Source organism: Rhinichthys klamathensis, unplaced genomic scaffold, assembly GCF_029890125.1.
Source record: "Rhinichthys klamathensis goyatoka isolate OS25496 unplaced genomic scaffold, OSU_Roscu_1.1 h1tg000309l_1, whole genome shotgun sequence".
Lineage (NCBI taxonomy): Eukaryota > Metazoa > Chordata > Actinopteri > Cypriniformes > Leuciscidae > Rhinichthys > Rhinichthys klamathensis.
Genome location: NW_026606827.1, coordinates 997,451 through 1,013,224, shown reverse-complemented (window position 1 = coordinate 1,013,224; position 15,774 = coordinate 997,451). Strand labels below are relative to the sequence as shown.

General features: G+C 39.6%; 1 protein-coding gene across 1 annotated transcript; it reads left to right on the top strand.

The window, feature by feature from the left end:
* The first annotated feature begins 6 nt into the window (after positions 1 to 6).
* Positions 7 to 13,491, top strand: decr1 (2,4-dienoyl CoA reductase 1, mitochondrial). The gene is made up of 10 exons (XM_056270903.1): positions 7 to 174; positions 590 to 786; positions 3,539 to 3,596; positions 3,690 to 3,776; positions 3,864 to 4,011; positions 8,683 to 8,782; positions 11,705 to 11,777; positions 12,214 to 12,360; positions 12,701 to 12,763; positions 12,860 to 13,491. Exons 1-10 carry the CDS (start codon positions 106 to 108, stop codon positions 12,917 to 12,919), a joined length of 1,002 nt encoding a protein of 333 aa, XP_056126878.1. The 5' UTR covers positions 7 to 105; the 3' UTR covers positions 12,920 to 13,491.
* The last annotated feature ends 2,283 nt before the right edge of the window (positions 13,492 to 15,774 follow it).

The following is a 15,774-nucleotide window of genomic DNA, read 5'->3' as shown; positions in this document are numbered from 1 at the left end:
GCGTCGGAGGCATTACTGAGTCTGACTTCACTAGTTTATTTGTATGCTTTTGACTTTGTTGCAACACGTATTCTCCCTCTAAAAATATATTTTCTTTTTGACGTTATGGCGCTGCTCAGAGGACTGGCCTTGTTAAATAGAGTAACTCCAAACAAGTGTTTCACACCAGCACGAGTAAGAATTTTATTTAGTTGTGCATGCATTAAATTGTAATTTAGTTTCAAAATCTCATAAGCTGCAGCCAAGACAAAGTCATTTGTATCTGGAACTTTTAGTTTTATAAATTATAAGTTTTTAAATCTCATTTTAGTAGATTAAAATTGAAATAGCTTGTGCAGTAAAATGAAACTCAGTAAACTCTTTCAATTGATGTACACTGAATGTAAAAATCATGCCTTTCATACATGATTAAGGCTACATTTGAGACATGTTGCATTAATTATAATGTATATTTCCTTAAATGCATAGCTTAAGCAGTAAGTACTTTATACTTTCATTGTCCTTATGACCTTTCACCCAGTTTTTTATTTATACTAGCTGCTATTCCTGTCTGAATAAATAAAATTACCCTCTTTGCATCCTTTAACAGTTGTTTGGAAATGGGACAAACACTTTATTCCAGAGCGGTCCTCAAGCTAGATTCTTCCCACCTTCTGAAGGTGTTATGCTTCTCCCAGGAACTTTCAAAAACAAAGTGGCCTTTATCACTGGAGGAGGAACGGGACTTGGAAAAGCCATGACCGCTGCTCTGTCTTCACTGGGAGCAGAATGCGTGATAGCCAGCAGGTTAGGTATCCCTCTCATTTGATCATCAAAAAAGTATTAAGCACCACAACTGTTTCCAACATTGATAATAGTAAGAAATGTTTCTTGAGCAGCACATTATTTTTTTTCTTGAAATACACCTCTGGTGCAACTCAGACACATCATCAGTGATGTATCCTGGGTTCATTGGGTGTTTCGGGTCTCACAACATCATACACCCTCGCCCAGGCGACCCAGCCAGGGTTGATCAGACCCTAGTAGCTTGTAAGATCCACGGATCGCCCCGCTTGATCCATAGCCATCTTGACGCCTTTTCGGCGGCGTCCGTGATGTTCTTGACGGCTTTCCTGATGTGCAGTCCCTCCACTCCAAGCATCTTGAGGGCCCTAATCAGTGACTGGCCGACGAATCCTTCGCACCCAACCTCGATGGGATTACATCGGGTCCTCCACCCCCTGCTTCGGCATTCGCCTGCCAGCTCCTCATACTTGGTCCTCTTCCTCTCAAAAGCCTCCTGCACCCGGTCCTCCCAGGGAACAGTCAACTCCAGCAGGACCACTTGCCTTGTTATTTCTGAAACCAGGTCAATATCTGGCCTGAGTGTGGTCACTGCGATGTTTTCTGGGAATGTGAGCTGTTTCCCAAGGTCGACCTTCAGCTGCTAGTCCTGTACTGTTGCCAGCAGCCCCCCTGATTGCTTCAGGCGCTGGTGTGGCTTCTCCCCAGCTTTAAAAAAGCCGATGTTCTGCCTTGCTGGCTGCTGGTATCTACTGCATGCGATCCCAGTGCTGATAACCTCTGCAATGACCCTCAGTACTTGGTCGTGGCGCCAACGGTAGCGCCCCTCTCCCAGTGCTTTTGAGCAGCAGCTCAAGATGTGCTCTAATGAACCTCCTCTCTGGCAGAGTGGGCACAGTGGTGTCTCTGCCAGGCCCCAGCGGAAGAGATTGGATGGACTGGGGAGGACATCATAGACAGACTGAACCAGGAATTTAATCCGGTGTGGCTCAGACTTCCACAATTCTGTCCACGATATTTTCCGGTCTGCCGCCTGCTCCCATCGAGTCCATGCTCCCTGTTGCCTCATCCCTACTGACCTACTGCAGCGGACTTCTTCTACCCCAGCTCGGATCTCCTCTTGAATCTGCTGCCTCCTTTCCTTCCCCTGGGCCTTGTTAAAGCGAGGTCTTGGATTGCTCCCGAGTCCTGCCCGTCCAGATGCCACTGCCCCCATCAGCTCACTATGTCGCAGCCGTGATTCAGCCTGATCTACTGCCTCTTGGGCCTTCCACTTCCTGCCGGTTCTGACTTCTATGCCTGCCGCAGAGACCTTGATGTCACTGGAGTCTCTATACAGTAGCACCTCTCTTGATCGGGTTACCATAAACTCTTCCTTCAGACTGCTGAAGGGCAATTTTAGCTTGTTCTTCCTCCCGTACAAGGCGATGTCACTGACGCTTCGTGGTAGGCCTAGCCACTTCCGCAGGGAACTGCTGACTTTCCTCTCAAAGCATTCAACGGTGGTAATTGGCACATCGTAGACCAGCAGTGGCCAGAGCAGTCGGGGCAGGATGCCGTGCTGGTAGATGCAGGCTTTAAATTTACCTGGCAGACCTGACTTGTCCACAGCCGTCAGCCAGATTACCAACTGGTTGGTGGTTGTCTGGAGAGCTGCGGTGTCCTTCAGGGTGCAGTCGTAGATCTTACCCAGACTCTTGACTGGATTTTCTCCGACAGATGGTATCTGGATGTCTCCTAGTGAGAAGCGGAACTGGTCTGTAACCTTCCCTTTCTTTACCACCAGGGACCTGGACTTAGCTGGCTTGAAATCCATCCGAGCCCAGTTGATGAGGTGCTCGAGCCCTTGGAGGATCCATCTGCACCCCGGAACCGATGTTTTGGTCATCGTCAGATCATCCATAAATGCTCTTATGGGGGGCTGCCGTATGCCTGACTTGGTGAGTGGGCCTCTGCACTCTACCTCTGCGGCTTCTACCAGCCTATGAGGGATTGACCCGTAGGCGTTGGCGAGGTCGAGCCAGAGGACTCCCAGATCCCCTTTACCTTCACGTGCCTCACGTAAGAGCTGAGTGACAACTCCTGTATGCTCGATACATCCTGGCATCTTTGGGACTCCCCCTTCTGCACCGAGGTATCGATGTACTTGTTCCTCAGAAGGAACTCCGTCAGGCGTCGGGCAAGAACACTAAAGAAAATTTTGCCCTCAACACTGAGGAGCGAGATGACTCTAACTGTTCGATGGTACTTGAGTTCTCCTCCTTCGGGATCCAGACACCCTCTGCGTGTCGCCACTGTTGCGCCACCTTCCCCCTCCTCCAGATGACCTTGATTAGTTTCCATAACCTCTTCAAGAGTCTGGGGCACCTCTTATAGACGACGTACGGCACTCCACTCGGGCCTGGTGTGGAGCTAGTTCTAGCAGCCTTGACGACTTCTTCAACTTCTTTAAAAGTTGGCTCCCTGATTTCTGAAGGATCATGTGACACTGAAGACTGGAGTAATGCCTGCTGAACATTCAGCTTTGCCATTACATGAATAAATTACATCTTAAAATATATTACAATAGAAACCAGTTATTTTTAAATTGTAATAATATTTCTCACGATCACTGTTTTTACTGTAATTTTGTCTTCTAGTTCCTAAATGATTGTTGACACACCCTGCAAGCAAATCCAAAAGCTTAAATCGTGTTGAATTTGAGTGATTAATCATGTTCAAATAGTCGTGTTAAGTCTCCTGTTGTCACTTCCAGAAATCTTGATGTTTTGAAGAAAACAGCAGAGGAAATCTCACAACAGACAGAAAACAAGGTACCTCTCACATCTAAGCAAACATTGCCATGTTTTTGGTGAAGAACTTGATAAATCTTGATAAAGAGTTTGATAAATGTGTTGATGTTTCAGGTCCATGCCGTCCAGTGTAATGTTAGAGACCCTGCTTCAGTTGAGGCTGCTGTTGACCAGCTTGTCAATGATGTCGGCCTGCCTGATGTAGGTTTAGATCTCCATCTTAACAGCAATGATACAATAGATTCCACACAAAACTCCTTCTGATGCATTGGGATTCTGTTTTTCCAGGTGGTGATAAACAATGCAGCTGGAAACTTCATCTCTCCTTCAGAGAAGCTGTCTCCCAATGCCTGGAGAACCATCACTGACATAGTGTTGAACGGCACTGCCTATGTCACGCTAGACATCGGGAAACGCCTCATCAAAGCTGAGAAAGGTGATTATTATTTTTATAGAGATGTAGCAAAGTAGTTGTAGGGTAATTCAACTTTTAATCATGATAAAAAGATCTGCTTATATTTAGTATGCCAGTGGTTCCCAACCCTGGCCCTGGAGTACAACAAGCACCGCACATTTTTGATGTCTCTCTTATCTGACACATCTAAGGTTTACATCTAAATCTTTACTGACAAGTTTTTTTATTAGGGAGACATTTAAGGGGCCTATTTACACGACACCATTTTCAACTAAAAACGGAAAACTTTTTATGCGTTTTGGCCGTTCATTTTCATGACGACAGGGTTTTGGGGGCCTGCAAATGCAAAGTTTTGAAAACAAGATTCAAACGGCAAGTTTTTGAAAACGATACTGTTATCGTCTCTGTGCAAACTACAAAAACTCGAGTTTGTGAAAAAAACGGTGATGTTATGCACCAACTACTGGTCTGGCAGGGATAATACAGCGTTTCACTGATCCGTGTGAACAGGGAAGTTTTTGACAAAGTTGTCGTCTGTACGTGAAAAATGCAAGAGGAAAACAACGTTTTAGTACATTGTTGTCGTCATGTCGTGTAACCGTACCCTATAATGTGTAGTTCTAGGGGAACTCCAGAGCTGTGTTTGAAATCGCCCCCTATACCCTCATTCACTATTCCCTACATTAATCCACTAATATAGTGAATTCGGACACTGGGGGTGCTTCTCAAATCTTGTTTGTGCATCCTCATTTCCTTTCCTCGCGTCTCAGGCTGCAAGGAAAGAAAATGAAGACGGAGGAATTGAATGAAAACTTTTTTATACATTGGAAGAATACTTGATCACTCGAGCGTCACTGCACAGCGTTATCAGCACCGTTCAAAGGATCTGCCCTTATGTTGTTGAAGTTTGGTTATTACATATAACTAATAATAAAGCAAGATACCCTGTTGAAATATGTGAGATGTGTGGTTTATATAAACTGCAAAGGTAAAGTATAAATTAAAATAATTGTGACTGATGTGAAGGGGGAGGATTTATACGTGCGTCACGTTTAGTCAATAAAACACCTCCGCATAGGATGCACCTGTGCATCCTCGCTCATAACTCCTCTGGAAGCCTCCTCGCTCCTCGATCGCAATTAGAGAATTGAGATGTCCTTCAAGATGGCTGAGCTTGATCGGTTTCCGGGTCATAGGATGGAGGAGAGAGGAGACGAGGGGGGATATTGAGAAGCACCATGAGTGTGTCGGAATGGCTGCTGCTTTTGTATAGTTTGTGCTTGCTGTTTAATAATCATTTGAAACTTGGCAAATTGGCAGCTCCAGTAGTATTGAAAGATTTATGTGAACTCTGTCATGTAAACTAGCATGTTTAAACCTTTATTAAACAATTTAATAATCAAAAAGGAATTTATACCTGTATATGATATTACACTGTACACTTGTTTGGAAAATGAATGTGTAGATGATTCAGCTGCGGGCGCCATCATCTGGTGAGGCGTGGGAATTTATTCTAAACGACCCTCACAGTGCATTATGGGTGTTCTCAGCCATTGAGTGTCAGTTGTACACTCGTTATTGCGGTGCATTATGTGATTGAATGAGTGCACTCGATAATGTCCACTATGGTTTCAGACACCACTATAAATGGCTGTCCCCTCATAGTGTCCTATTTAAGGGTAGGGGGCGATTTCGGACATAGCCCATGACCAGGGTTGGAACCACTGTAGAATGCAATGGTGTTACAAACAGTAGAGCATGGTGCTTGATTCCCAGGGAATGAGTGAACTGATTAAAATGTGCACCTGAATGTCTCTTTGGATAAAAGCTTCTGCCAAATGCATAAATGTATGGTTATTGGTTAGTTGGAGGTGGTTGATTTGGAGTACATAACCACTAGAGGGCAGTAAAAGCAAATAAATCCTACAGACTGCTCAAATCACTGATAATCTGTAGCCTACTATTTATTATTATCTGTGATAACTGACAGCATGTCACAGATTATGTCAATAGAGATAAATAGAGAACTCAGAACATTTCTTAAAGTAACAACAGGTAACTTTTCAGCCTTCATAATATATTTCCAAGTCTCTTATGATGGTACATCGACTTACAATAGGTTGAATGACACGTCTGCCATAGCCTGACGGGGTCTGTAGCGTTTTTAATCGTACTTTTAAACTTCGGGTTTCGGGTAGTAACCGGCGAACAAAGAGAACTACAAAATTCGACTGCTTTACGGCATATACGTCACTTCCACCACCACCCCCACTTCCTTAAAATCGGACTTGCGAGCCAAATGTTATAGTCATGGCCGAAGCAGCACAGAAAAACAAGAAAGCAAAGGTTTTATCGGAGCAAAGCAAAAAGAGAAAAAGAGAAAGTGATCGCGTTAAAGGCAGAACGAGGATCAACATTGCAGAGCTGCCAACTCTCACGCATTGGCCGTGAGACACCCGCTTTTGATTGGTTTCACACGCTCACACGCCACACCCCCGGTTTCTCACGCTAAATTGTCAACCCGGTCGGTCAAATGCCTGAAAGATGAGTTTATCTATAGATCTCTACCTGTTGAGCCACTCGTGATCGACAAGTTATACCGCAAATTAGTTCAAATCTCCCGGAATCTAGAGCGAGCGCGCACGCGAGACAGAGACTGTGCTGCAACGCGCGCGGACGGCAGAGAGAGAAAGCGAGCGAGAGACCTTGCGTGTGCAGGGAGCATCGAACCCCCCATCGAAAAAAGAATGCCTCTCTCTAACCTCTCTAATTCGCTAGAGTAATAGCGAATTATCAATCTGGTAGCTAGTAAACGATATTCTAGTTTTTGATGGTTAGCTATCGCGATAGTATTCTCGTTCTGATTTGAACTTTGCAATCGATGAAATGCCAATAGCAAATGTTTGACCTAAAAAGTGTAGTCTACTCAACATGTACAAAGAAAGGAGGAAGATTATTAATAAAATCATATTTTAGGATACCTAACATGTCTGTGATATTTGTTTATTTGTCTTGCCTCAAGCTATAATGCAAATCGATTTGTAAAATTTGCAGATTCATTTATGGTAGCTTGATATTATAATATTGACGATATATGGTTATTATCAACCACTCAAACATTGCATTGAAGTATCATATAGATTCAGTAAAACGGTAACCAATAGACTAGGCTACTATAATGACGCTGGCTTGTAAACGCGATCATTTGTCGTTATAAAAAAAAAAAAACACATGAAATTATATTCATATGACATGCTGAAATATATGCCACTGTACCTGGGATGAAGACATTTCACACACGCGAGAACACCTGCATGTGACCTCCTCCTACAGTGTTCAGGGCTATCATGGTTGTCAACAAATGCACGTGCATGTAGGATGACAGTTTACGACAGTAGTAGAGGACAATACTGTTTCCCAACTGTAGGGGGAGCCCGAGAGCAAAAAACGACCTGTTGTTACTTTAACTTTTAAAAGGTAGTGTAAAATGATTATTATTATTTAAAGAAATTAATACTTTTATTCAGCAAGGATGCATTTGGTTCATCAAAATTGAAAGTAAAGAAATTTATAACATTAAAAAAGATTTATATTCCAAATAAATGCTGTTCTTTTGAATAAGGATCACGACACTTGTGTAATGGCTGCTGAAAATTCAGCTTTGCCATCACAGGAATAAACTGCATTTTAAAATAGATTAAACAGTTATTACACAATATAACTAGTGTATTGAACGCTGTGCTGTATTTTTTACTGTCATTTTTATTAAAAATGCATCCTTGGTGAGCATAAGACAAACACACAAATTATTAACAAATCTTACTGAACACAATCTTTTTATTGTTCTGCAAGTTACATTGTGGCCAATTCTGTTATACTGTGAGGAATTGAAATGTGGAAAACTTTACAGCATCACATGTTTGTGACTAACTAAGTTGTCCAGATGATCCACGTTTGTCTTCTGCCCGTTGTCTTGATGTTTCTGCAGTAATGAGGTTGCCTGTGGCTTCTTGCAGATCCCATGAACAATGCTTTTTGGAAAGTGGCATAAAAAAAGTTGTCAAAATGTGGGATTTGTTTTGCTAATCAAGCTTTTTTTTGTAATGGGCTAATTTATGTGCATTCATGCCATTTTCTGCTCTCTTTGTTTTCCGTGAAGATAACAGCTTCTGGCTGTGACCAGTAAACTGCAGCATAATTACTCATGTGTAAATTAAGAAATCATTAGTCCTTATAGTACATTTACTATATTTTGCAATGATAAGACCCAAGTGTGTGTGTGTGGGTAAGATGACAACTAGCAAGATAAGATAATTCCATTTCATTGCCTCAGTCATATTTGTGTGTATTTGTTGAATGAGCTGCTCAGATTCAGACATCCAGCTTCTCACCTGATTATTCTGACCTCTTTCTGCTTCCTCGAACACGGTGATTACAGACTGTTCAATAACTCCATTAAGTGCAAAGATATTATGTTGCTGATAACAAGTCTGACCTTCAAGACTTTGTTCATTTTTTTTTGTATTTTCATGTTGATTTAAAACAAAGATTAGATTCTTGATGCACATAGAACTATTTATAAACTGTTCATACTGTTTTATTATCCTCTCATGATGTCACAGGTGATCTGCAGCCTATAGATCTATCTCATTTAAAGCACCAGAAACTGATAATTCTGTTGAATTTATAAAGGTGCTGCTTTTCTGGCCATCACCACAGTCTACGCTGAGAGTGGCTCAGGATTTGTTGTGCCAAGTGCTGCGGCTAAAGCTGGAGTGGAGAAGCTGTGCACGTATGTACTCCGTTAGACATGTTTTTAGGTAATTCACCTTCTGGCAGGCCTTTGAGAATCAGGTCCTCCTGTCAAATGCCTTTCTAATAATCTTCCTGAAGGGCTGCATATGTTATCATAATGAAGGTGCAGTGGCTATGTTTCATTTACATTTTAATTGTAAGATGGGGATCTTGATCCTATCCTCTTAAGGAGTGTTAAATATGCTGGAAATACAATAGAGAGAGGCAGTGGTGTAGTCTAGTTTTTTGTAGTGAGTATACTGTGATATACCAGCCAAACTAACTCAGCCAGTAAAGAGCTACATTTAGCCTTAGATGTTATATGAATATGGTCCCTGAAGCACAGGTTTTATCAGCTGACAATTAAAAGACTTAAACATTATAAGCACAAATAAAAATTTACTTTTTAAAAACGTGTGTGATATTCCTTTAAAATTATGTTTTAATAGATTTGATTATTATTATTTTAAAAAGTACATCTTACTATGCAATTTCTTTCATAATTCCCTCGAGTTACTTTATTTCTCTCTACAAACTTTTATTTTGGTGGGTTGTAAATTAAAGACATTTGAGCTTCTGTGTGTTTTAATAAACTATTATTATTATTATTATTATTATTATTAGGCCTACTTGAAGTATACTCTACTGTGCAATAGTAATAGGCTATATTTCTGTTATATTTTCATCAAGTTATACAAAACTTTGATTTTGACAGGTTGTCATGAAGACTAGTTTGTGAGTGTGTGTATATGATACGAATGAATGACGATAGTTTTATCAAATGAAATGGTAAAATTCTTGTGATGTGACTCTCATAAAAGCTCTGCGATGAAGTTCAAATGTGTGCATGTCCTAGACGCTGAAAACACAACGCGTCACGTGTCACGCGCGCTTCAGTGTGTAGTAGAGCACACATTGAGCGCTCATTCACAGAAACACGCAGAACATGCTTTAATATTCATAGACACTTACTACATATCGAGATTTGATTCATTGTATCAAGGGCCAAATTGTGTGACGTTACGCTTTACAGCTAACTTATAAGTTACATTTGTTGCTGGATTCCGCGATTCGATCCGTGTCGCTGCGCAAACACAGACGTCACGGCGGGCGGGCGGCGGGGTGAATTTATGAATGAAAGTTCTTTCACAAAACGATCTTGTTACGAATCCTCACGCTTTTTAAAGAGGGTATACGGAGATCTTTGACATTTCCTAGTGGGTATACACAGTGCCGCTGCTAGCCATTTTGGTGCCCTAAGCATAATTCCTTTATGATGCCCCCCCGCCCCCCCTAAAAAAAACATTTTCATTTAGTATTTTCATTTAGGGGGGCTAAGCCCCCAATGAGGGTATGATTTATAAAAAAATTAAAAAGCTAAAAAGTAACACTTTAGATTAGGGTCTAATGCTTACTATTAACTAGTTTCATTACCATGCATTGGCATGGTTTTATAATCACTGGGATCCCGAATTTGAGGCAGGTTAGTTAGGGGTGTTCGGGGGAAATTTTGGATTTTTCTGAACTACAGATGTGCATTTTAAGATGTTGTGAAGGCGAAAAAAGAAAAAAAATTCGATAACAACAGCTTTAAAACCATGTCAGTGGGCAGCTGATTATTTTTCTCTCCTCATCAGCATCACACTCTTTTTCTCTTTGTTTTTATCTTGCCCTGTCTCTTCCCCTCCTAAAGTTGGCTTTTTTAATTTACTAAAGGTTACAATTTGTATTTTATTCTCAATATGTACACATTCATTATAAATCCTGTGCCTAACATGATGAAAACGGCTTTGTTCATGTTTCTTGTCCCCTCACAATGACAGTAGCCTAAACTATTACACTAGGCTACATGTTACATAGGCCTATTTTCAGTTAAAAATGGCGAAATTAGACAAAACTATATTAGTTTGCATAATTATTTTTTGTCATTCGTTTAACATTTATGACCTAAAAAAACTGTCAAATAAAGTTGTTTAGCTACTTACATCTTATCTCGCACTTGCCCGTACACATGAAGCGTCGAGTTGCACTGTTAAAATTCGCGCTCAGCGTCTGTGAACATAAAGCCCGCCTACTTTGATTTGATTGGTCATCTCAAATATTCTGACATTGACGAGCAGTGACAGACCAATGAGGCTCAAAAGAACACACACGAACACACACACACCCTGTCCTGTGTTTCTGACGTGCTCTCTGTCTCTGCTCGGCGCCGCTGCGGAATGAAGAGGAAGAACGCGCTGAATCTGATTATAACAAAAAGTTTGATGATTGGTTTTTCATTAGGCTATTTTTGGTGCCCCCTCAGCACTTGGTGCCCTACGCACAGCGCGTGATGCGCGTGGTGGGAGCGGCGGCGTATACACGGAAATCCTTGACATTTTCTAGTGGGTATACGGCGTATACCTGCGTATCACGTAGACTACACCACTGGAGGTGGACAGCACACTACTGTATACCTGATGATTTAGATCAGTAGCTTATTAATAAAATCATCTCTGCTTAAATGTTTAGTTCTATAACAGGATTTACTTCAAATAAAACATTTTTTGTTACTTTTTTTGAAGACTTGAATGAGGAGCTCAATTAAACCAAGCATATCTCATTTCAGGATGATACTGCATAGTATAAGCACCATGACACTTATTTATATATCATGCTTTTTAACAGATATAATCTTGATTCCATAAGAAGCTGTTTGTCTGAATCAATTGACTTGCATTTAATTAAAAAAATAAATCATTAAAAAAAATTGAATGGTGAGACTTTTGTTTTTTGTAATCAGGCTCTCAAAAATTAAATAAAAATTTGGCCAATATTTTGGTTATCGCCTTTCAAATATAAAGAATTATCGGTTATCGGTCAAAATTTTCATCCCAAATTTTCATTTTCATGTGTAAAGGCTGATTGTATCTACCTACAGGTCTCTGGCTGCTGAGTGGGGCAGATACGGCATGAGATTTAACGTTATTCAACCAGGACCAATCAAAACCAAGGTAGTGTGCATGTTTTAAGTTCTTCTTCTCTGAAAATGTTGTCCATCCCTTGGTGTGTAGAGTGAATTTGTGAATGCTTTCTGGTCGGATCTCTTCAATGAAAACCAGTCTGAATGATTTGTTCACAAATCAGACTGATTCAGTTCTCTACACTGTAAATTTTTTTTAGCAATTTAGTTATTTCAACTTTATTTTTTTGTGTAGAGATAACTAGATTGTCCAGACAACAAGAAATTTTACGTTTTCTTGTCCTCAACTTATCGAAATAAGTTAGTTAAACTAAAAAAAAACCATGCAAAAAGATAACACAAAATAATGAGTTAAGTGTTTTTACAGTGCAGTTCAACTCACTGACTCAGTCCAGTTTGGATCATTTTTATCTTTAAAGCTTTAGTTTTTCAAACATTATAATAACTCTCCCAGTATCTTTCTGAAGGGTGCATTTAGCAGACTGGATCCCACTGGCCTGTTTGAGAAGTCGCTAATCGAAAAGATACCCGTGGGTCGTCTGGGCACTCCTGGAGAGATCGCCAACCTTGCCACCTACCTCTGCAGCGACTACGCCAGCTGGGTATCAGGAGCGGTGAGTTCGATGACCTTGCGTGAAAAGTGCTTCGCCTCTCTGGGCAAGAGCTCACCTAGAGTCTTCCCCACAGGGCCTCTCCATTTACAGCCAAACGGAGACAAGGGCACAACCTACACCTCTCTTTGCTTTCACTCTGTGATAGATAGCAGAGGACATTTTGTGAATAATTAGGGGGGGGGGAGTTGGAGTAGTGCTCCAGAGATCAATATGAAATTATATAGTCTGGTGCATACTGTAATGGCTCTACTTATAAAGTTGAGGAGCCCTGACAGGGAAGCTAGTATGTTTTTCACAGTGAAAGACAAATTTCCTGCTTTAACAGCTCCTCTGTCCTTAGATCATTCGAATGGATGGTGGTGAATATGTCTCCATGGCTGGGGAGTTCAATGGTCTGAAGGAGGTGATTTTTTTTTTTTAACTCAATCAATCCGATATTTACAATGGGGAGTTTTCATTACTTTATTTATTATATGTTTACCTTGATTTTATTTGCCAGGTCACAAAGGAGCAATGGGCCATGATGGAATCAATGATCAGAAGCACAAAGGGATCGTAAACCTCTAAAACCACAGAAATTCAGCACTAATGACTCTCATTGTCTAACAGAGGATCAATTGAAATATGGTTTGTAGACTGTATAAATTGAGACTTAAGTTGTCTTGGCACATACAAATATCCATTCTGTGACACATTTATCACCTTGAGGGCTGTAAGGAATTGTTGTTTGGAGTATTAGAGTCATATTGAATTAAAAATGTGTGGATGTTTTCACATTTAAGTTTGGCCTGTCTGCCATTTCTGCCTTAAAAGTCCAATGTAACAATGACATTTACATTCTGTTGGCTGTAAACATGTAGGTTACATATTTAGCCTGCATGCTGCCCCAGTGCCCTTGGATAGGCTACAGCATCACTGCGACTTATACAGAATATTAGATTCCTACAAATATCATTTTTAAAAGAATGCATAAAGTCAACCTAAACTTGATTTAAAAGGTTTGAAATCTTACAACAACTTCCAACTGCCTTATAATGTAATGACTAAGTACAAATTAAAGTTTGGTGTATACTACCTTGTTTCATGCATTGAAATTATTTTAGTCAAAAATAGAATAAATTCTGCATTGTTTCTTAGTTAAATACCAATTAGTGGATAAATAACTAAATAACTGAGGGAAATGCATTTCAGAGCTTTAATTGCTTTGTATTTCTAGAGGGTTTTTTAATCTTTGAAAGTGATTTTTTTTTAAATTAGGTTTCATTGAAATGACCACCGAGGAGTCTCCATATTATTTTTTTAATTCATTTTAGTAGTTCCATATTATATTATATTACTGCTTGTGGTCTTTTTTTGATGGGCTCTTGACAGCACCTGAGAGTGCACTACATAATGTTTTTTTTTTTTTTTTTTAACCTGGTGTGGTACCCTTATGGAAACCTGCATCTTTTCTTGTTGACCTGCCCTTGTTTATAGTACATTATAATGCTTGTGTAATACAGATAATCACATTTAAATCACTGTTCACTGAATGCTATACCTTTATTTTTATATATATACAAACTTTACAAACTAACGTTCAAAAGTTTGAGGTCCGTACGTTTTTAAAATGTTTTTGTAAGACTCTTATGTTCACCAAGGCTGCATTTATTTATTTATTTAAAGCTTTTCTTTTCAGCATTTTTTTTAAATCTAATTTATTCCTTTGACAAAGCTGAATTTTCATCAGCATCATTACTCAGTCTTCAGTGTCACATGATCCTTCAGAAATCATTCTAATATGCTGCTTTGTGCACAAGAAACATTTCTTCTCATCACAGTTGAAAACAGTTGTGCTGCTTACATTTTTTGTGGAAACTGATACTTTTTGTCAGTATTTGATGAATAGAAAGTTAAAAAGATCATTTATTTAAAATAGAAATATTTTGTAACAATGTAAATGCATTTACTGTCTCTTTAATGCATCCTTGCTAAATTAAAATGAATAATTTCTTTAAAGAAACTTATTGACCCGAACTTTTGAAAGGTAGTGTAGTTTATTTAATAAATTATATAATATATGTATTTTTTAAATAGTATTATACATTTTAATAAATATATTTGGATGTAATTAATTTATATTTAAGTTTTAGCCCTCAATGCCTGGGTTTCACAGACAGGGCTTAGATTAAGCCAGGATTAAGCCTTAGTTTAATTAGGGCATTTAAGTAGCTTTTATAAACGTGCCTTAGAAAAAAACATTACTGATGTGCATCTCGAGACAAAACAATGGAACTGACATATTTTAAGATATGTCAATGAAAGTTGCTTTCAGTAAAAACATCTCAAACATGCATTTTAGTCTAAGACTAGCTTAAACCTTGTCTGTGAAACCGGGGGTATATGTCCTCGAAGTCATCAGTGCTAAATATCAGTTAGCCTCAATGTGGCACTTTCAGGGCAGCCTAAATCACTACTGGCAGGGTGATAAAATAGCTCATAAATTGGCATTGAAATTCTGGTATCAAAACAATTTTCCGGCTGCAGCGCTGGAGAGAGAAAGGCATTTCTCTCGAATGGGATTCATCCTTGGTGTTCCAGTCCAAAGGTGTTTAATCGAAAATTCCAACCATAAAATCTTGAGGTGGATATGAGAAAATATGTAAATCAGATGTGTTTTCAATATGCGGCTATCCTAGATGATGTAGTTCAGTCAAGCTATCAAAGCTCCAACTAAACAAAGGTTTAGATTCTGAGTGTTTCTGTTTGTTCACAATGACAGAAGTTTTATGTCTTGCAGTGTCCGCTTTGGGAAGGTCAACTGTTCAATTATAAGATAAGATCGTGATCAGTTTAAACTTTAAATGGAGAGGGGAACTCTACTGAGAATTGTTTTGTGCTTTTGCCAGAACTCCCCAACACCAGCTTTATTTTCATGTACTGTTTCAAACCAGGCATTCAATTTTAGTATGATTTTATTTACTGAACAAACTAACATTTGCATGTTATGAATATGTTGGACCAAACAACACAATGAGCTTCTTGAGATCTTTTTACTCATATTGATCCAAACCTAACTTACTTTCTACTCCGGAACACAAAAGAAAATATATAGAAGAATGTTTTAACTGTTTTTGTCCATATGATGAAATTGAATGGGGTCCAAACAACATTGGACCCCATTGACTTTCATTGTATGGGGAAAAACTTTTCCACAGAAGAAAGGCATACAGGTGAGGGCTTTTATTTCTTCAATGTTAAGCTGATTTCTAGGGACTGAGGGATGTATGACACACAACTGGATACAAGTAGTCATTCAATAAGTTTAATATCTTCTTACACAGTGTCTGTGGTGTTCAGCATAGAGGAGCATGTCATTCTTTACAGTTCAAAATCTAACATTAAAGACAGGTCTGGGGCGATGCATTACGTTCG

What these genes read in the sequence shown, in the direction of transcription:
- decr1 (XM_056270903.1), top strand. Translation starts at nt 106, where the DNA reads ATGGCGCTGCTCAGAGGACTGGCCTTGTTAAATAGAGTAACTCCAAAC. An exon ending in CACAACAGACAGAAAACAAG is followed by an intron (nt 3,597 to 3,689) that starts GTACCTCTCACA and finishes TTGATGTTTCAG; the next exon opens with GTCCATGCCGTCCAGTGTAA. An exon ending in ATGATGTCGGCCTGCCTGAT is followed by an intron (nt 3,777 to 3,863) that starts GTAGGTTTAGAT and finishes CTGTTTTTCCAG; the next exon opens with GTGGTGATAAACAATGCAGC.